Genomic DNA, 22,745 nt, shown 5'->3' on the forward strand with positions numbered 1-22,745 from the left:
TCCTCAGCTGTGTGATTTACTGCTTTCTCAAATAATGCCTCCAGCACCACACCTTGAGGTTCCTTCAGGGCTGCTGCTCCCCTAGCTAGCCTCGACGCTCTCCAAATGCCAATATGGGGCCAATATAGTTCCCTCTACACCTAAAGCTGTACACCTAAATTTGCTTGGTAGTAATAGTATTTGTATTAGAATTTTACTGTTGGTAATAAACCGGCCTGGCATGTTACACATATCTCTAAATATATCTTTTTGAACAATAATAAAATTTATTACAATACTGTAATTGTGTTCCGTTTGTAACAAATGCATAATGTGTTACATTTTGTTGGTACTATTAACAATTTTATTTTAAATTGAAAGCTTTAGAAATTGATTTTCTCCTGTTCTAGATTTAAGTATATATACAATTCCAATGCTTCTTTTGATATATTATAGGGGCTAAGGAATAAACCAAAGAAAACAGCACATGTGAAACCAGACCTCATAGATGTTGATCTTGTAAGAGGTGAGTCTGATAAATAAATGCTTAATACAAGTAGACATTGTTCTGGAAGAAACAATTCAAAATAGGTTTAAATATTGTATTAGGCTGTTTTGCATTGCTATAAAGAAATACTTGAGATTGGGTAATTTATAAGAAAAGAGGCTTAATTGGTTCCTGGTTCTGCAGGCTGTACAGAAATCACAGCACCAGCACCTGCTTCTGGGGTAGGAAGCTTTACCCATGGCAGAAGGCAAGCGGGACCAGGCACATCACATGGCCAGAGCAGGAGCCAGAGAGTGGTAGTGGGGAGGTGCCACACACTTTTAAATCACCAGATCTCCTGAGAACTCACTCACTATCTCAAGGACAGCCTCAAGCCATGAGGGCTTCACCCTTATGGCCCATATACCTCCCAGGAGGCCCTGCCTCCAGCATTGGAGATTACAATTCAATATCAGATTTGGATGGGGACAGATATTCCAAACTATATCAGATATCTATCTGTCTGTCTATCTTTTTAGAAATAAAAACATTGTGAACCTTGATGAAGACAAGAATAGTATTAAAAAGAGAGAATGGGACCAGGTACAATGGCTCACACCTATAATCCCAGCACTTTGGGAAGCTGAAGGCAGAAGGATCTCTTGAACCCAGGAGTTTGACACCACCCTGGGCAGCAGAGTGAGATCCTATCTCAAAAAACAAACAAACAAACAAAACCAAAAAACAATTAAAGTGGTGATTTGTAATTCCTAACTAGAACTGACATTTGAATATTGTTCTATATTTATAAAATATGCGGGAGAAATTCTGTTATTTCAAAAAATGTTTTTTTCAAAATATTTAAAGTATCTATAAATTGGACATTTCTCACTCATAGTATAATACAGAATAAAATTATGTGGTGATGTTTTTCAAACATTGAAATTTTTTTCTTTAAAGAAATTAAAGAATAATATATAAACATACTCTGTTGTCCTATTTTACTTTTTTCAGGGTCTGCATTTGCAAAGGCAAAGCCTGAAAGTCCTTGGACTTCTCTGACCAGAAAGGGAATTGTTCGAGTTGTATTTTTCCCCTTTTTCTTCCGGTGGTGGTTACAAGTAACATCAAAGGTCATCTTTTTCTGGCTTCTTGTCCTTTATCTTCTTCAAGGTATAATTAAGTGATTTTTGCTTTTACTTTTCAGAATGTTACATTGTTAGGTTTAATAAGTCTTTGTTTTAAACATATGCTAACTACTACTGAGTATGATGTATAAGTATGTTAATAAAGGCACATAATTGATTTGGTATTAAAAATATTTGAGAAAACAAAGCAGTTATTTTTCAGTATAATTTTATGAATATTTGAATCTGTAGATGGTTAAAGAAAAATAGAAATCGAGAAGATTTTTTAAAATTAGAAAAAAACCTCATCAAAATGCATCTTCCACACATACATACATACCAGTCTTTTAAAAATACAACCTATACAAGTTTATTTTTCCTGCCATAGGTATAGTTTCTTTTTTCTGTGCCTTTTACCACCGTGATGTGAGCTGTCCTTATACTTTATCAAAATTCTGTATACCGTGCACTCTGCTAGGTGCTTTCTAGATTCTCATTTCATTCTCACATCAACCTGATGAAGTACAGGGACTGTTACTATGCTTCGCTTATAGACGTGGGACCTGAAAGACCTGAGTGCCCAACGCCACATAGTCATCAAGTATGGTAGAGCCCAGATTCAATTCTAAGCATTCTGATCCCAGAACCACACACTTAACCGCTCTTATGGTGCCTCCTAAAACAACATTCTAGTGCATAGTCTTAGCAGCAGTATATAACACAACATGTATAACATTGTAGAGCATTTAGAAACTAAAGAAGAAACTATTCATATTCCATCACGTGAGCAAAGCCGTTATTTTCATTTGGTTGATGTCCTTTCAGTCTTTTTAATATGTTATTAAAAAAAAAACCACGATTACAATCCTGAATGATTATTTAAATTTGTTTTATCAACAGATTCTAAGAGATACTTTTTAAATAAATGAAAATATAATAAAAACTGCAGACTGTTATTTAGATAAAGTTGTTTCTTCTAAGCCAGGTTACATCTTATATACATAAAAGGGTGTGGACTATGATAATTTTGTGGTTGTTGTTATTAGAATGTGTGTGTGTGTTTTCTGATTAAAGATATAATAATATTTTCATGGCAGGAAATTTGGAAAATGTAGAAAAAGCTAAAGAAAAAAAGAACTACCCATCATCTTGCCTTTAAATTTATAATACTTTTTAAATAGTTGAGATTATTTTATATGAACAGCTACATTTTTTTTAACCTAATGTCATAATATCAAAGTCTTTGTAAATATAACTTCTAAGTTACTAGAAAATATCTTGTCCTACTTCAATATTGGGCAGTTAAGCTGATTGCTATTTTTTGCTATTATAATTACTGCTGAAGTGATCATCATATTTGCTTATCAGTATTTTCTATTTATAGTGATCATAATTTTTATCGTTTTCTTGTTTTCTTCTCAAAAGGACTTAAGAGAGCTTAATTTAAGTATAGTTATCTTCAAAGGTTTTCTGGCTTACCTAGATGAGAAAACTTTATTTGAATGTGGTCAGAAATTGCAATCGTTTATTAGAGTAATTCAGTACCATTGATTGTACATCACAGTGCATTGTGCTTTTTAAGATATTGCTGCTTTCTAGTATTCCACGACAAACAAGTTTCCAATGTAACTAAAAGTTCACTGACATTGTATAATTATATTGTGTCTGAAATTTACTTACTGGTTCCTCTAAGTTAACTAGGGAACATGGGTTAGATTGGGCATTAAATGAGATACTTTTAAGTTCAGAATCCAAGTTTAATCATAAGGCCCTTATGATGAATACTAAACATTCTCCTAGTAAAGCTTAGTTAGAGAAATGACTTAACCTTCTTAAAGTCACACAGCTAGTGCCAAAGTCATGATGTGACTCTGATGACCCTCGGCAGGCTGCCATTACCTTTGAAAACCACTGTATGTCTATCTCCATTGCAGCACCCTGTGGAAAAGCAGGGTGCTGCAGTGCTCTGAGTTATGTCCTCGCTCTTGTTCGCACTTCTTGAAAGGCAGAAAGAATCAAATGCAGTCAGATTTGGTTTTATATAACTATGTATAGTTTTTTTAATTTCAATTACATGCTTTTTAAGTATCTCAGCTATGTATTCTCAGCTCTATCCCCATTTCTGCATGTCTTGGTTGCCTAGTTTCTTGCCAAGATTACTGCCAGGAAACCTCATATCATCTTCTACTTTCTGTCCATTTACCTATTAAATGACAAATTCAAACCAGCTGCTTAAGATCTAAATTTCTTCACTAGTTATCATTGCTTTCAAGATGCAATCTGAGTTTTCAAATCCCTCCTTGAATTTCTATCCCACCTTAACCAGGCTAAACTAGCTCTTTGCTGTTTCTTAAACATTCCATGCTTTTTTGCCTGTGTCTTTGGACATGCAACTCCCTTTGCGTGGGGTAGACCTTTTCCCTTTTGTTTAGTCAATCCTCTGTGTTCTCTCAAATTTAGATTAGACATCAGACATCACTTTCTTTAAGAATCCTTTCATAACTCCCCAATGTAGTTACATATCTTTCTTATGTATATTATAGCAGTTAATCATAAGTGTTATATTAGTCACCTTGGGCTACCATAACAAAATACCACAGATTGGGTGGCTTATACAACAAAATTTATTTTTTCACCATTCTGAGGGGTGGAAGTGCAAGAGTGAGGCAATGTCAGAGTTGGTGTCTGATGAGGCTTCTCTGACTTGTAGATGTCCACCTTCTTGCTGTGTCTTCACAGGGCCTTTCTTGTGTGTGTGAGTGGAGAGAGAGAGTACTCTGGTATCTCTGCCTCTTCATATAAAGACAAGAGTCATATCAGTTTAAGGCCTTACACTTACGAATCTGTTTAACCTTTACTACCTCCTTATAGGCCCTGTCTCCAAACGTAGTCACATTGTGGGTTAGGGCTTCATTCAGCATATGCATTTGTGTGGGGAGGATGAAAGGAGCACAGTTTAGTTCATAACAGGTATTTTCATTGTTTCTTTATATGTCTCTTCTTTCCTGTAAACCAAGCTTGTCCAACCCATGGCCCATAGGCCACATGCAGCCCAGGATAGCTTTGAATGTGGCCCAACCCAGGTTCATAAACTTTCTTAAAACCTTATGAGATTTTTTAAAATTTTTTTAAAGCTTATCAGCTATCGTTAGTGTTAGTGTATTTTATGTGTGGCCCCAGACAATTCTTCTTGCAGTGAGGCCCAGGGAAGCCAAAAGATTGGATACCCCTGGTCTAAACCAAGGGATAGGGAGCAGAGACTGTGTCTTGTCTTTTTTTCTGCATTGCCTAATTGCCACTGAATCTTAAAGATTAACAGTCCTAAAAATGGAAGATGATATTCCATTCTATTCTATTCTGTTTTTTAGACATAGGGTTTTGCTTTGTTGCTCAGGCTGGAGTGCAGTGGTGCGATCATAGTTCACTGCAGCCTTGAACTCCCGGGCACAAGCAATCCTCCAGCCTCAGCCTCCCAACTAGCTAGGACTATAGGAGCATGCCACCATGCCCAGCTAATTATTTTTATTTTTATTTTTGTAGAGATGGGGTCTTAATATGTTGCCCAGGCTGGTCTTGAACTCTTGACCTCAAGTAATCCTCCCACTTCACCCTCTTAAAGTGCTGGGATTACAGTTGTCAGCCACCACAGTTTCTCTCTGTTGCTCAGGCTGGAGTGTGGTGGTGCAGTCATGGCTCGCTGCAGCCTCAACCTCCAAGGCTCAATCATTCCTCCTACCTCTGCCTCCATAGCTGGAACTACAGGCATGCACTGCCATTCCCAGCTAATTTTTGAAATTTTTTTGTAGAGGCAGGGTTTCGCCTTGTTGCCCAGGCTGGTGTCAAACTCCTGGGCTAAAGCAGTCCACCCGCCTCAGCCTGTCAGACTGCTGGGATTACAGGTGTGAGCCATTGCATCCAGCCTACTCCTAGAGTTCCCCTTGCCCAGTACGTGAAGTCCTGCCTTTGAAATGTTTGTGCCCAACAACATTCTGTCTTAGTTGATCTCCAGCAGAAATCTCTAGCAGCACTGTCTAGTTCGTAGGACTTCATTAAATGCTCAAAAAGTATAACTCAGCATTATATAAAATAAGTGAATGTTTTCTCTATATATCTTCTTTTTTTTTTGAGACGGAGTCTCGCTCTGTTGCCCAGGCTGGAGTGCATGATCTCAGCATGATCTCGGTTCACTGAGATCACCTCCCAGGTTCAAGCAGTTCTTCTGCCTCAGCCTCCCGAGTAGCTGGGACTACAGGCGTGTGCCACTAAGCCCAGCTAATTTTTGTATTTTTAGCAGAGATGGGGTTTCTCCATATTGGCCAGGCTGGTCTCAAACTCCTGACCTCGTGTTCTGCCGGCCTCAGCCTTCCAAAGTGCTGAGATTACAGGCAGGAGCTACCACGCCCGGCTCTCCATATATCTTCTAAACCTTAACTTGAGAGGAAAACAAAAAGGGGAAATGATACCAGAGTTACGGAGGAAAAGCTACTGTCTCAGGAACTGAGACCATGGGAGGGACATGATCACTTTTAGAAAGATACAGTCAGAAGAAAGAAGGAAAAAGAGAGGAAGAAAGTGGCTTCTCCTCCTTTTTCTAATGCCTTGTCGTCAGAATTTCACAGTATGTAATAACTTCCTGTTAAGATATACAGAAAATATAATTTGTATGCTCCCAGCCCTAGGATTACAGAGAATGGCGATCACAGAGCTGAAAGAGTTCAGATAAATAACCAGCAACAGGTTATATAAAACCTAAAGTTTTAAAAGATGTTCTCCTTTGTGTCTGAAACTCTGAACTTCTTAAGTAAGCATTTGTACTTGCCCCTTTTAAAATTAGAGTTAATGGCACGGTGAAACCCCATCTCTACTAAAAATACAAAAAATTAGCCAAGCGTGGTGGCGGGCACCTGTAGTCCCAGCTACTTGGGAGCCTGAGGCAGGAGAATGGCGTGAACCTGGGAGGCGGAGCTTGCAGTGAGCTGAGATCGTGCCACTGCACTCCAGCCTGGGCAACAGAGCGAGACTCCGTCTCAAGAAAAATTAAGAGTTAATGGTAGCTAAAAAAAAAAAAAAAAAAGCTACTATTCACCAATGTTAAGTATACATTTACGGTGTATAAGCAGCTTTTCAAAATGTTTTACATGCACTACCTCACCTAAAACCTATTATAGTGCCTATGTACTGTATGTATGCTGTGTACTATGTAGATACACAGAAGATTAAACCAAGGCTCAAAAACATTAAAGAACTTGATAAAAGTCACATTAGAATTCATATTAAAAACAAAAAAGACTCTCTGCTTTTCAAAATTCCAGACTGTTATGGAATAACTAGAGAATTTGGGTTAAATTCCAGGGTAATTCATAACGATGATTGGCATTAAAAATTTTTTTTTCTTATTACTTACAGTTACATACAGCTGAAATTTGTTTTCATGATACTCTTTAAGTATATTAAAGTGTATTAGCAGATTAAGTGATGTTTTAAGCTTTTGGTATATTGGACCAGGATTCTTTGAGTTGCAGGTGGCAGAAACTAAATGCAAACTAGCTTTTACAAGAAGTTGGTTTTTTTGGTCGTTAATTTTACTGTTTATCATAAAAGCTAAACAAAAAAAACCCCAGGAAACTAGATAGAATAGTACAACAGCTGGGGTGGCCATATGTCCCGGTTTGCCTGGGATTGTCCAACCCAAGTTTACTCATGTTGTCCTGGTGCCTTTCACTCTCAAAAGTGTCTTGGTTTAGATGGTAAATTACATGGTCACCCTAAACACCTAAATACCCATCTCTTTAACAATGATTAACGTTTTGGGATGTTTACTTAATCTGTTTTGTTAAGTAAATTATATACATTGAGACATTTTACCCCTGAATACATCAATATATGTCTCTTCAAAATAAGCACATATAACCACATTACAGTGATCACACTTAACAAAATGACCAAAAATCTTATAATATTTACATTTTATTTTAGGTACTCCTTGGCCCTGGATTCAGGCATGGCTGGATTGAGAGGCTCAGATAATATCTTCACTTCTTTTTGCTGTAGACTTTGGTCTTGCTGGTCACATTCTTAGGTTGGCTCTTTCTAGGTGGTGGCTAAGGTGGCCCCTAGCAATTTCATTTTTTCATAGTCTTTAGTGTTTGTGATCTAGGAGAAAGGTCTTGAAAGCACCTATATTAGTCCCTGAAAAAGACTGATTGGCCCTACTTAGGTCACTTGCCCATCTTTTTATAAACTTTTGTATTCAGACTTACTAAGACTGTGACAAGCCTAGGTTACATGTCTGTCCCTGAGGTGGGAGAAATAAGAATGTATGATTGATGGATAAAGGAGGGAGACAAAGGTAAAGAGAGTTTATGTCCAGAAAGTCTAAGGGATACTGTGTAGGCAAAACAAGATTTCCCTTCATGTAGTAATAGTTAGCATTGATGGATGTTTAGTGGTTTCTCTGGAAACTATGCCTAAGTAAATTTGTTATTAATTCTAAGGAGATAGACCTCTATTAATAAGAAGCTCTTTGTATCTGTATGATACACTTATCATAAGATTTCTTTATTTGTAAAACAAAGAAATAATGTACTTGAGGTTAGGGTAGTTCTTTGATTGTCTGTGATGTTACTTAGAAATGTCCTTTGATTCATATGCATCTAATTTACGTTGCAGTGTTGAGGTGTACTTTAGAGACTATGTTGGGTGTTGTCTTGTTCCGAGAGTTTATTACTAAATACCATGGCTAGGCTGCGGCAGACAATAAAACAGTCTGAAAGAGCTTGTCTATAGTAATATTTTAAACTCATTTAAATTTAGAAAAATATTTTGGCAAAAAATAATGTAAAAACAATTTTAAAAGTTTTGAAGAGGTGACTATCAGATCTATAATTAAGCATATTTTCTTTCCCTTTTTATAGTTGCTGCAATAGTATTATTCTGCTCCACTTCTAGCCCACACAGCATACCTCTGACAGAGGTGATTGGGCCGATATGGCTGATGCTGCTCCTGGGAACTGTGCATTGCCAGATTGTTTCCACAAGAACACCCAAACCTCCTCTAAGTACAGGGGGTAAAAGAAGAAGGTACTGTTTTTTAAAAAGTAATCTTTTTGTACATTTATGTAATTTGAATCTACGATTGTTCTTGACTCCTCTTATCTTCATAGACTAAAATCTTATCTTGTAAGGTTGCTGTTTCAAAAAAACACTGAGCTTCAGAATCAATTACCAGATGATTTAGTTTCCATATTTGCTTCAAGGCCATTTTAAGACCACATGCCTGTGTTTTTGTTTCTTTTTTTTTTTTTCCTTGAAGCTCATTTATAGTCACCTAATATCAATGTAGACAATATATGTTAGCTAGATTGTTAATAATTCCTACTACTTATAAAAATCTTGTATTTCTAATAGAAGATGCTTTGGCAAAAACAAAAACCTAGAAAAAAGTTCAGCTAAACTGTATTTACTAAATGCTATTTGGTTTTGTTTTGTTTTTTTCTTTTTGTATTTTTTTTGAGACAGGGTCTCACTGTCTCCGTCACCCAGGCTGGAGTCCAGCTCACTGTGGCCTGGACCTCCTGGGCTCAAGTGATCCTCTCACCTCATCCTCCTGAGTAGCTGGGAATACAGGTGTATGCCACCCCACCTGACTAGTTTTTTTATTTTTTATTTTTTGTAGAGATGGGGTCTCACTTTATTGTCCAGGCTAGTCTTGAATTCCTGGGCTCAAGCGATCCTCCCACCTCGGCCTCCCAAAGTGCTGGGATTACAGGCATGAGCCACCACACCTGGCCACTAAATTCTGTTTGAATCTGTTTAATATTACCCTTGATTCAGTAAATATGGCATGTCTCACTGGCCAATCAGCACACTGGAGTTTGTTTTAAGGTTCTTTTGGAGCAGGTCCTCTTTTGAATATCATTGCTAAGAGATTGTGACATTTGTAGTTTTTTGGTGCTGAGATTTAAGCCCATCTCATTTTTAAAAGATAATACATTAGATAAATAGCAATGTCCATAAATTAGATTATAATTCTCTCCAATCTAAATTTTCTTCTTTCTTCATCTGCAGATAAGTGGCATTCAAATAGGGAAGAAATGCTTTTGTAAATATCCATCCAATGCAATCCTTTCAACCTTCTGTCCACTGACCTGCCACTATAAGCAAGGACCAATACCTTAACATTTCTAGAAATTGGTCTTGAATATGCATCATGATATTTGGATTAAATTTTATCTCGTAAATCTAAATTTTATTATGTGTTAAGTAAAGTTCCTGTGTTTATGTTTTCCAAAATTTTGATTGTACTACTGAGAAAGTGGTTATTAAAATATTAAAGCTGCCTTCCATTCTTAATCTCTTCTGATGAAGGAAATTAAGAAAAGCAGCCCATTTGGAAGTACATAGGGAAGGAGATGGTTCTAGTACCACAGATAACACACAAGAGGGAGCAGTTCAGAACCACGGTACAAGCACCTCTCACAGCGTTGGCACTGTCTTCAGAGATCTCTGGCATGCTGCTTTCTTTTTATCAGGGTTTGTATTTATTTAAGGTTTTATATGGCATAGAGATGGCACTATCCTTTTTCTGGCACTTCAGTCTCAGGTAATGAATATTAATTACTTTAAATGTGACAGCCTCATTATGGATTTTGTTTTGATAAATTATAATAGTATAGATAATGGAAAAATAGACACTGTAAACTTTATTTGGCTCATGTGTACATACATCTATACGAGAATGAATATATCAAAGCATATTTAGCTAGGATTTCCTTTTTTTTTTGGGACAGAGTCTGGCTCTGTTGCCCAGGCTGGAGTGCAGTGGCACGATCTCGGCTCACTGCATCCTCTACCTTCCGGGTTCAAGTGATTTTCCCGCCTCAGCCACCCGAGTAGCTGGGCTTACAGGCACGTGCCACCACACCTGGCTAATTTTTTGTATTTTTAGTAGAGATGGGGTTTCACCATATTGGCCAGACCTTGGCCTCCTAAAGTGCTGTGATTACAGGTGTGAGCCACCGAACCTGGCCAGGATTTCTTGATTTTGGTTTCTTTTATATTTCTGAAGTACTATTTTACTTGTGTTAATTGGTTAATTTATTTTTATCACCGTTTTGGGTCAAAATTGGCTGTATTAAAATGTCATGTGAATTGTATAATTTTTTTCTTCTAAGTTCTTGCCTCAATTATCCAAAATTATCTGAAATAAAACATATAGGCATTGTTACTTAAGTGAATAAAATGTATATTATAGTATGTGATTCTACTTTTGTACAGTGTACCATGTGCATTTGTGTACTATACAAAAATGGCTTTTTGCATACAACTGTACAAAAATGGCTTTTTGCATACAACTGTACAAAAATGGCTTTTTGCATACAACTGTACAAAAATGGCTTCTTGCATACAACTATACAAAAATGACTTCTTGTATAGTTTGTATAGTTGTACCATCAATGAAGACTTACCAAATAGGAAAATATAATTACAGCAAACATTAAAAAAAACCTAACTCAAGCTTGTATTATTATTATTATTTTGAATATTCAGAACACTTAAGGGTTGTATTACTAGTTTATATATACCTATAATAAATGTGAAAAAAGTTAAAAGGCTATGATCAAAATATTGAGTGTAACTGATGAAAGGTACTTAATCAAGAAAAGGGATATTGCAAATAACTATTCTGTCACTTTGTTAACTCCACTAATACCATATTTCATCAATTTGTGATTGTGCCCTTAGGATAAAGTTTATCATGCATTATAGAACTAAGCAGTTATATCCAGGGCATATTTTCGTTGATTGTAATTTTGGGGAAAGTTTTCCAGATTTTAATAGTTTACAGTAACATGGCATTAAGTGAAAATCCTTTCTATTCCAATCACCTATTCTTCCTCCAGGGACAATATGTTTTGTTTTCGTTTTTAAACTTGGGTTGAATTCTGTCTATATCTCTCTCTTCTTTAGTCTTTTAAAAAAAATGTTTTGCACATAACTAACTTGGATGTAATATAGCTCTCCTTTCTAACATTGGCATGCAACAATTTAGTCACTGCAAAGTCAGTTTCTTGAGCATTTCCAGATAAGCAGTTATAAATAGCGTAATGGATATATTTCACTTTTTGGGAATCATTCTTTTGTTTTGGTTGTCTACAACTGATATTATGTGTAGTATTCAGAGTCCCCCTAAAACTAGTAGGGTTGATACCTTTGGAAGTTTACTATATTTCTCTTATCAAATGAGATAGAGACTTAAATATTCCTCCTGTTGGGCAGCAGCATGACCATGATCATGACTGCCATTGCAGTGGCTGTCCATTATAGTGGCTAACTCACTCTGGATTTATTCTCTTTAATCATGACAGCTGTACATCTAAATATTTTAAAAGATGTACTGTGTTTATCTCATTTTGGGGCTGGTTTGCTAGCATATGAATGAGACTTTTATTAGGTACAAGTAGATCTTAAGAGAAATGTTAATTTTAGAAGTCCTAAGCTGAGTTCAGAGATCTTGATGATATTTTCTTCTTTCAGGCTTTGTTAAGACAGGAAATGCTTAAACTAAGCACTTATCAACTAAGCACTTATCAACTTATCAACTAAGACTTAACAAAATTGTTTCTGGTGATAAATTGAAAAGCTGGATACTTCCGTTAAGTTATCTCTGTTAACATAACTGATTGGAAAATAAATTAATAACCACACAGATACCTAAGCTTTGTGTATGGTATCTTCATGGTTTTCTAGATGTTAGGTTTGAGAACCACTATTCTATTTTTGTATATATATATATTTTTAACCTATCTCACTGCACACTGAGAGAACCACCCTTTTTTTTTTTGAGACAGGGTCTCACTCCTGTAGTCCTTGGTGGAGTGCAGTGGCGTGATCATGGCTCCCTGAAGCCTCAGCCTCCCAGGCTCAGGTGATTCTCCCACTTCAGACTCTCAAGTAGCTGGGACTATAGGCATTTGCCACCATGCCCAGCTAAGAGAACCACTATTTTAAAACCCTGTATTTATAAGTTGGAAAGGTACTGTTTGTCATCTCTAAGTACATTTTATTCTCAAGATAAAACTATTATTTTTGAAACAAGACATAGTATTTTTCATTTGAAAAATTGGGAATTACTTTAATAAACCTTTATGAACCTGAGAAAACAAAGTCTAAGAAAATGTCAATTTAAAAAGAGATAGAGGCTGGGCACGGTGGCTCACGCCTGTAATCCCAGCACTTTATGAGGCCAAGGCGGGTGGATCACCTGAGGTCAGGAGTTCAAGACCAGTCTGGCCAACATGGTGAAACCCCACCTGTACTAAAAATACAAAAATTAGCTGGGCGTGATAGTGGGTGCCTATAATCCCAGCTATTTGAGAGGCTAGGGCAGGAGAATTGCTTGAACCCAGGCAATGGAGGTTGTAGTGAGTCAAGATTGTGCCACTGCATTCCAGCCTGGGTGACAGAGCGAGACTCCGTCTGAAAAAAAAAAAAAAAAAAGATAGAAATCAATTATATTTCCTAAGGATTTAGTACTTTAATTTCAATTAATTGTTAATTAATGTAATTATAGTTTCTATTAAAGAGATTGAATAGGATGAATTATATCTTGATTGTGTGTCATTCAGCATAGTACTTACTTCAGAAGTCACATGGATCCTAAGTTTTCTTTCATGTCCTGTAAGATTCATTTCACCGTGACAATATCACTGAAAAACAGCAAACAGGAATTACATCTCTCACTGTGTTGCCAAGGCTGGTCTCAAACTCGTGGGCTCAAGCAATTCTCCCACCTTAACCTCCCAAAGTGTTGAGATTACAGGTGTGAGCCACCACACCCAGCTTTATTAAATCTTTAACTTTCACTTTAGTGTTAAAAACAGTAAATACTAAGGCTAAAAGTGACAGGAATCTTAAAGGTAGATCAGTCAGGCACATTAGTTAACATGTGATCTGGTTTTATTCTGATTATCTGTCTCTAAATCACCAGGTCAAATTAAAATACAAAAAAATTAGCCAGGCATAGTGGCACGTGCCTGTAATCCCAGCTACTTGAGAGGCTGAGGCAGGAGAATCACTTGAACCTGGGTGGCGGAGGTTGCAGTGAGCTGAGATGGCACCACTGCACTCCAGCCTGGGTGACAGAGCTAGACTCTGTCTCAAAAAAAAAAAAAAGAAAAAAAAAAAGAAATATCTAATAAGTACCATCCTAAGCCAGGCATTGAGTCACATGCTGGGAGTACAATGCTGAAGCTCATAAGCTAGTGGGGGAAAATCACATATAAACCCACTGAAATACAGTGTTACAAATGCAAACAAAATATCCTAGGAGAACAAAGGAGGGTACAATGATCTCTGCCAAGGAGAGTCAGGAAGGCTTCACATTTCGATTGGGTCTTGAAGTGAATTTAAACAAGGAGTTGGATATGCAATGTTTTTACAAGAAGAGTAGTTCTCAGAAATCTGATAAGGTCATAGAAACTAAGCTAAACTCAAGAAGCTAAGAATAGGAGAGTGAGCAGCTAAGGCACAGTGGAGGAGGAGAACGGCAACCTTATGATGGTTCACTGACTGGCTGAATGACTAAGTCTGGATTGCTGGGCCTTCTTCGAGGTCCTTCCCCCTCAGCTTGGAAAGATATTCCTAGGAAAAGCCCCTAGTTGTCCCTACAAGCTTCTTTAACACCCAGACCAGAATTAAATCTGAGGGTTTTTTTCTCAGAGAATCATGGAATGATAGAGTCAGAAAAGATACTGAAAATCACAGTTTTGTTGTCTCTAACATCCCTCAGAATCTTAGGGATTCTCAAAATGGGAAATGAAAGTCTGTAATCAATTTTCAATATTCTGAAAAACCTACCAGAAATTTGACATTTTCTGGTAGTATTAAATCACAGCTTTCCTTGGTTTGTGCTAGAGTTATATGGGATCCACATTAAACTGAGATTCTGACTGAGCTGTCTTCTAAATATAAGCTGTTTCCTCATTATTATTGTTATTATTATTATTAGTTTTTTTGGGGTGGAGGATGGAGTCTCGCTCTGTTGCCAGGCTGGAGTGCAGTGCCACGATCTCGGCTCACTGCAACCTCCGCCTCCCGGGTTCAAGTGATTCTTCTCCCTCAGCCTCCCGAGTAGCTGGGACTACAGGCACGCACCACCATGCCCAGCTCATTTTTGTGTTTTTAGTAGAGATGGGGTTTCACCATGTTGGCTGGGATGGTCTTGATCCTTGACTTCGTGATCCTCCTGCTTTGGCCTCCCAAAGTGCTGGGATTACAGGCGTGAGTCACCGCTCCTGGCCATTATTATTTTTTATTTTTTATTGTTTTTGAGATGGCGTCTCACTCTGTCGCCAGGCTGGAGTGCAGTGGTGCAATCTCGGCTCACTGCATCCTCCGCCTCCCGGGTTCAAGTGATTCTTCTGCCTCTGCCTCCCAAGTAGCTGGAACTACAGGTCCCACGCCCAGCTAATTTTTGTATTTTTTAGTAGAGAAGGGGTTTCACCATGTTGGCCAGGATGGTCTCAATCTCTTGACCTCATGATCTGCCCACCTCGTCCTCCCAAAGTGCTAGGATTACAGGCATGAGCCACCATGCCCGGCTTGTTTTCTCATTATTTTTATGCTCAATTTGGTAAAAAGCTTTTCAAAATCTAGGAGTAAGGTAATAAATTACTACAATATTTGCAATTTACAAAAAAACATTTTCACTGATTTCATCTTAATTTATTCTTCATAACACTGCAGTCACTAATAACAGCAGAGCCGGGAGGCCACCACTCTCGGGCCAGAGTTCTTTTCAACCGCTCCAAGCTTCTAGGGTTTTTTCCTTGCCAAGGGTGTTGCTAAGGGCGCACTGTGCATGTCTAGGAAATACTGCTTCTATCACGGAATAAATAAAAGCATGTATAGAGATATATGTCTCCTGTTTTCAAGAAACTACTAGCCTTGCTGTCCAGGTGCCTGTGATTCGTGGTGTTTGGGTTGATCTAAGAAAATAGCATTAACTCTGGTTTTATGAAATGAATATTACATGCATGAATTGTAAATATCAGAAGGTAGATTTGTGTGTGTGTGTGTGTGTGTGTGTGTAATACTAAAAAGTATAATTTCTTCCTATACGGTAATACTTTAATTCCTAATATCAGCTTCTTTCTGCTTTCCATTTTTGCTGAGGAATGGTGATTTCAGTATATATGTTTATTTTAAAATCAAAATGCTTTTTATCTTGCATTCTGTTTATTTTTGTGCATGTTTTGAAGTTGACAAAATAAAATTAACTTCCCTTTTAAAAATGTAAGTAGAATTTTACAATATTTGTTTTTTAAATAAGTCTCTCATCCCCACTGCCTTTACTGTATTTTTATTCCCTAAAACAAGGCAACAGGAGGAATTACTTAAACATCTAAGTCTCAGTAACCTGTGTTCCTTTTAATAAATTAATTTTACCAATACTGTCCCTTTGAGGTAGTTACTTTTGTTTATTAATGCCAACATGAGTCATATAGCAATCAGTGGTACAGCTAAACCTGCCTGGAGCAACCACGTTTTTGACCCTCTTTACCTGCAATAATTGGAATTTAGCTCTCCTACCATTTACACTCCAGCTTGGGAGACAGAGTGAGACCCTGTCTCTCTTAAAAACAAAAGAAAACAAAACCACAGTTGTTTCTTGGTATCCATGGGAGATTGGTTCTGGGATACCTCCACCCACCACCACTCCCAACCACCCCCCCACCCAGGATACCAACCTCTGAGGATGCTCAAGTCTCGTGTATAAATGGTATAATATTTGCATATAGCACATGCATATCCTCTCATTTACTTTAAATCCTCTTTTAATACCTAATAATGGTATAAATGTTATATAAATCATTATTATACTGTATTGCTTAGGGAATAATGACAAGAAAAATACGTCTGTACATGTTCAGTACAGGTGCAAGCATAGTAAGCCTAACTACATTTTCAATTTGAGGTTGGTTGAATCCACAAATATGGAACCTGTGGATATGGAGGCCTGGTCGTGACCCACTTATTATCCTGCTTTCACCTTCTAGCTTTAGCATCTATAGATTATTCTTGCCCTAATTATTGTTATGATTCCCAAGTGGTTATTTTTCTAACTCCATCATTCCTTCTACATTTATTAGTCGGCATTCTGCTTTAAGGAGAAGTTTTCCTTTATTTATTTACTCATATATTTCTATTTTATTCAATTTTTTATTGTCATTTATTTTGATGATCAGATCAACCTAATTTTGGCCATGGAACCCCTTTGAGCAATTAACCTTGCTATCCGACATATCTGTATCAGTCTTTGAGCATTTCCTTACTTTCTGGCACAACAAAATGTTTTGGGTTCGACTTGTATTTCCTCTGTCCCAGCCTAGAATCAACTATTGTTTCAAGAAGAGTAGTATATAGAAACCAAAATCTGAGTTGAAGATACACTTGTTGCGATTGGGGTGTTGTTAACCCCAGTCCTTTTCAGTGAGCACAGCTAGAAAATGTGTATTTGGCTCTTTACAATTACATTTATTTCTATAGCTATCCAGGTATATTATACACCATCAATTTGCATTGATAGCTCCAATTCAAATACAATCCTGCGGGGTTCATTCTATCTCTTCTTCTTTTTAAATTTATATCTTCTTTCTGTGTCAGTGAGAAAAATCTGATTCCCATTATCCTCAATATGTTTACTTATTCCATTAGTCGCCTTTATATAGATCAACTTCTAACCCTGCCAGGCTGCACCTGGTACTTTTCTCTAATATTGTCCCTAAATGGGCTTCCATTATTGACTATCACTGGGCTGCTTTTGCTGTCCCACTCCATTGATATTCTTGCAAGTGCTTTCATTACCAGCTACTGGCAGGCTGCCTTTGTTTGTAAACTCTGAGAGTAATACTTACATTTAGCATTTTTCTTTTGCCACTGCAGTTTAGTTTGCAACTTACCTCCATAGGGTTCATGAGAAGCATCAAATAGCTACTACAGCTTAGTAAATTGCTGTTCTTGTCTGCTGAGAGTGTAGCATGAACTTTGAGGAGATAGTGGGGAGAGAAACAACCCAGAGAAGATTGGAGGGAAGCAGAGGTAAGGACAGGAGGAAGTGAGAGATAGCTGAAAGGTATCATATGGGATGAATGCTACCAGTACTCTTTCCCCTGGTTTCACGTAGTATTTACCCTGCCCTGTTAAGGAAAGAATACATTCTCCTTAGAAAAATGGTTAAAGCAGCAGTTATTACAGACTCAAAGACCCTTTTACTGGCCTACCCCCACCCCCCTACCACCACCCTTTTTTTTAACCCTATAGAGTCTGGTTCATTCTACACATTCCCAAATTTTCAGCCACTATTTCTACTTTGACTGCTGGCCTCCAGGCTCATGTTTTCAGTTGCCTACTAACATTTCTCAGAGTGTTCCATCTTTCTTCCTAAATAAATTTCTCTTCTTGCATATACTGTCTGATTAATGGTTCTGCCAACGTTTCCATCTTCTTTCACCTAATTTATCCCCCTTTTCCTCTCCCTTCTCAGCCCAGTCTTATTTTCATGAACCTTTATAAATACCTTTCCAGTACATTCTCTCTTCCTTATCTTTGAGTTTCTGACATTTTCAGGATATCAAGTAACAACTTCACTTGGTCTTTTTCCACATCTGCAGGTTGCACAGTGTTCAAGGGAGAGATAAAGGAGACAATTAATAACTAATGTTTCTATCACTTTCTTTCCCAGACAGAGGAAGTAACAAGTTTCCTCTGCGTCTTTTGTTTTCTATTTTTTGCCCATTTTCCTCTATCCTATAATTCATGTTCCTCCCTCTCTCCATCCTCTTTATCCTATGGCTTATTGTTCCCTTGGTCTCTCCATGCTTCTGAGGATCATACAGAAAGTAAAGGATCTGGAGATTTGGCTTTTCAGTCTTGCAACTCTGTGGAGATGTGCTCTGAATGACTAAAAAGCACTGGAGCTCTGTAGAGCATATGGGAAATAATGGTCTTTCTGCCCCTTTAGGAACCTTGGAGAAGAAGGACAAGGAAGGAAAGGGGCCTGTTTGCATAAGACAGAAACTTTCTAGGTTGATGAGTGTGTTAAAAAATCCTAACAGGCAGTTTCCCAGAGAGTAGGCAATTTGAGGTAGTATGGAGAATATAATTAACTTAATAGTCAGAAGGTCTGTACTCTAGTGCGAGCTTTGCTTCTAACTGACTGCATGACCTTAAATAAGTCACTTAGACTGGTTCTTCGTCCTTGTTTCCAAAATGAGCATGTAGAATAGGTGAGTTTTAAGGTCCTGCTCAGTTCTAAAATACAGATTCCAATAGAACTGAGTAACTTAGTGTTAAAACTAATGTGGGGTTTTTTGGTATGTGTGCATTTTTTTAAAACTTTTGGTTTTTGACCTAACTGAAGGCAATATACTATTTTTATTTTTCCTTACTTGCAAAATTGATACCTCTAACAAAAATTCAAGGGAATTTATTTAAATATAATTGCTTTAAAAATGTTTTATGATAGATAATCTGCATTGAGCACATTTTAATTCTGTGTGGGACTAACTTTATATTTCTACTAACCGTTTCCTTTGGATAACTGTTCTTTCATCCACTGTAGTCTTTGCAGAGGACTCCTCAAGTGTTTGCCTGTTAGTAAAAAACATCTTATTTCCCATGTTGTATTTTATGTGTTGAAAAAAAAATTTATTCTTATAAATTCCTCAATTCTAGCCCTTTAGATATTTATAAGCTGCATGATTGCTAATATCTTTTCCAGAGATTATTTCAGTGGGTGAAAGAGGTTACTTCTTTATTTTCTTTGTGTTGTTCTTTTTCACTTCTTCCATTATTTAGAAACTTATTTAAAATTTTCGTTTTTTTATATCTTTTTATGTTACAAAAGACCTGTGTCTTCACTGTATATTAAAATGAGTTGTATACTAAAAGGAATTTATCAAACTAAGTTAAACCATGAATTGCACCTTAACCTGACAATTAGATCATTTTTAAAATAAAACTTCAAAATATATTTTTAACCATAATAAAATGGGCAAAATTTTGTTTCTAGATTTTGTTCAAAGACCAGATGATTTACTAAGAATTTTTTGATAAGTTAGGGCATGTCTCCTAGAATTGTTATCTGTAAGACCTCAAAACCTTTAAGCTGAAATAGGACATTAATTTACATGTTTATTTTAGCTGTTAGATATATTTCTAAATTACTATACAAATAGGATGGTCATTAAAATTTAGAGAAATAGCTATCTGATGTAATTATTAACAGATTATAATTTCTATCAGTAACCTATCCAAAATAAGCTAAGTCCAAACATTCTTCTGCATATTTTAATTTTTAGATCAAAGAAAGCAAAGAATTCAATTGATAAATCAACTGAAACTGACAATGGCTATGTATCCCTTGATGGGAAAAAGACTGTTAAAAGCGGTGAAGATGGAATACAAAACCATGAACCTCAGTGTGAAACTATTCGACCAGAAGAGACAGCCTGGAACACAGGAACACTGAGGAATGGTCCTAGCAAAGTACGTGTGATTTTTAAAATAGTTTGCCTGTGTGATTTTATATTAGCTAATGTAAAGTGACTTAGATATAGTAGTTGCCCTTGAACTAAGTATTTTCTCCAGAATTAATTCTGTGAGCGTTTATAACACTGATGAAACTGTAAATGAGATAAAGTGTAGTGATTAAACTTGATTGACAATATAATCTGACACCTTCTGAATTGATGGCTTCAGTTTTTCCAAAATGTTTTTTTTGAGACAGGGTCTTACTCTGTTATCCAGGCTGGAGTGAGGTGGTGCGATCTTGGCTCACAGCATCCTCAGCCTCCCAGGCACAAACGATCTTCCCACCTCAGCCTCCTGAGTAGCTAGAACTACAGGCATGCGCCACCATGCCCGGCTAATTTTTTTTTTTTTGTAGAGACAGGGCTTAGCCATGTTGCCCACGCTGGTCTCGAACTTCTGGACTCAAGCAGTCCACCCACCTCTCAGCCTTCTAAAGTTCTAGGATTACAGGCATGAGCCACTGTGGCTAGCCCCAAAATGTTAAAAGCACTTTATAATTTACAGTTGTTGTTTGTTAAGCCTTACTTTTTCTTTCCCTATTTCTGTGTGTGTAAGAATTTGCACTAAGTGGAACATGCGAATAATTCAGGAAGCTGAACAGGGAAACCAGTTTTCCATTCATGTTCTCTATAAGAAGATATCTTGTTTTTCCTGCATTCATTACCTGTGGTGTCAACATACCTGTTTTGTTTTCTTTTGTTTTGTTTTTAATCTGGAAAAAATCTTACTGGGGACATATTTGTTAAAGAGAACAATTATTTCTTTACTTTTCCAAAATAGAGAGACTCTGGTTTTATTGTAACAAAGCTTAATGTGATGTCTTCTATTTCTTTGCTTCACTGAATTTTTTTTGGTTGAACAGTTTATTCTTTAGAAGCTGTTACAGTAAAAAAGTAGAGAGAGAGTCAAATTAAAAGATGTTACCTCTCTTACATTTGGGAATGTGAGCATGAACATATTGTGTTAAGGAAAATAAAGAAAAGAGGATTCTCTAATTTTGGGTAAAGTATAAGTTACTACTTGAACGTTCATGTATTTTCAGTACCAGTAGCCATAGAAGAGCATGGGCCTGCAATGAATGTAGTCCCTTACTCTGATTTTAGATTTTTTCAGCATTTAGCTCTGATAATGTGAGCCTCTCATCACTGTTATTCAGCAGATAAATTTTCAGTCATACGCTTTCAAACATGTTTTCAGGCTTGTATTAATATTACCTAGTAAAGTTGTATGAGGAACATGAAAATATCAATAAAACGTATGCTCTAGAGTCATTTAATTTCGTAATTTCTAAACTCTGGATATCTTTTACAAATTGATGTGTGTAGAATGTTGTCTGACATGTGCACACATGCAGTTGCTATTTACTTCCTCTTATCCTGTAAACCGTTATTAAATTAGTCGTGGGTCTTACAATTGATGGCTTTTTCAGTTTGAAAAAATGGTATAATATGTTCTTTCACCTTCTTTTAAGTGGTCTCTGTTCTGCTTTTCTCCTGTTTATATTCCTTTTTTTTTTTTTTTTTGAGACATGGTCTCACTATGTTGCCCAGGCCGGAGTTCAGTGGTGCGATTATAGCTCACTGCAGCCTAAAACTCCTGTGCTCAAGTGATCCTCTCACCTCACTCTCCTGAATAGCTAGGAGTACAGGTGTGCACTGCTATGCCTGGCTGATTTTTTATTTTTATTTTTTAAGAGACTGAGATTTGCTATGTTGCCCAGGCTGGTCTCGAACCCCTGGCCTCAAACAGTCCTCCCACCTCAGCCTCCCAAAGTGCTGAGATTACAGGCTTGAGCCACTGTGCCTGGCATATTTCTTATTTTTGGATGCTGTTTCAAATCCTTTTATGAACAGAAATATTACAGGATAATATTTGACAAATGGCTATTGAAGTACTTTTAAAAGTAAAAATGCCTTAAAAGTATAGTCACTGATTTAAGATATTTTTTCAGAAAATCAGGTAATACTAATTAGTTACTTTGTGGTAGTTGAGGATATTTTGAAGTTGTGTGTATATATGTATGTGTAATTTCAAATTTCATAGTTTAAAAGCTAAAAGGTTGGTTAGAAATTACCTATAATCCTCTTTGTGTACTCCCAACTTAGGATACCCAAAGGACAATAACAAATGTCTCTGATGAAGTCTCCAGTGAGGAAGGTCCTGAAACAGGATACTCATTACGTCATCATGTGGACAGGACTTCTGAAGGTGTTCTTCGGAATAGAAAGTCACACCATTATAAGAAACATTACCCTAATGAGGTATATACTTTGTCCTTAAGTGTATACATACATATCTATTTTATATGTTACTAATTTATAACTTCTTTCAACAATTAAAAATTGTTGAAATAAATATTTCACATTATTATCAGTATTTATTATTGTTGTATGATCTGGATTTATAAAATAGCAGTTTTAGGTTTACGTATTGCACATGTATTGATAGATAGCCACACATTTGAGCTCATTTTATGCATTATCTTTGAAGACTCATACATTGTTTGTTGTTTGCTTTTAAAGAAGAGCATTCTGGAGAGAGAATCTGCAAACTCCTGT

The 22,745-nt window shown here is 36.8% G+C and overlaps 1 protein-coding gene across 10 annotated transcripts in view; it reads left to right on the forward strand.

The window, feature by feature from the left end:
- The window catches only part of PHTF2 (putative homeodomain transcription factor 2), a 155,724-nt gene that overhangs the window by 98,823 nt on the left and 34,156 nt on the right, over positions 1-22,745 (forward strand). For all 10 annotated transcript variants that reach the window (XM_001159146.7, XM_054687604.2, XM_054687603.2 and 7 more), the window contains 6 exons: positions 436-505; positions 1,481-1,639; positions 8,508-8,673; positions 9,961-10,125; positions 19,956-20,142; positions 22,293-22,448. In XM_001159146.7, the coding sequence (XP_001159146.2) occupies positions 436-505; positions 1,481-1,639; positions 8,508-8,673; positions 9,961-10,125; positions 19,956-20,142; positions 22,293-22,448 (903 nt within the window). The remainder of the gene's footprint in view (positions 1-435; positions 506-1,480; positions 1,640-8,507; positions 8,674-9,960; positions 10,126-19,955; positions 20,143-22,292; positions 22,449-22,745) is intronic.

This window comes from Pan troglodytes, chromosome 6, assembly GCF_028858775.2.
Source record: "Pan troglodytes isolate AG18354 chromosome 6, NHGRI_mPanTro3-v2.0_pri, whole genome shotgun sequence".
Taxonomy (NCBI): Eukaryota; Metazoa; Chordata; class Mammalia; order Primates; family Hominidae; genus Pan; species Pan troglodytes.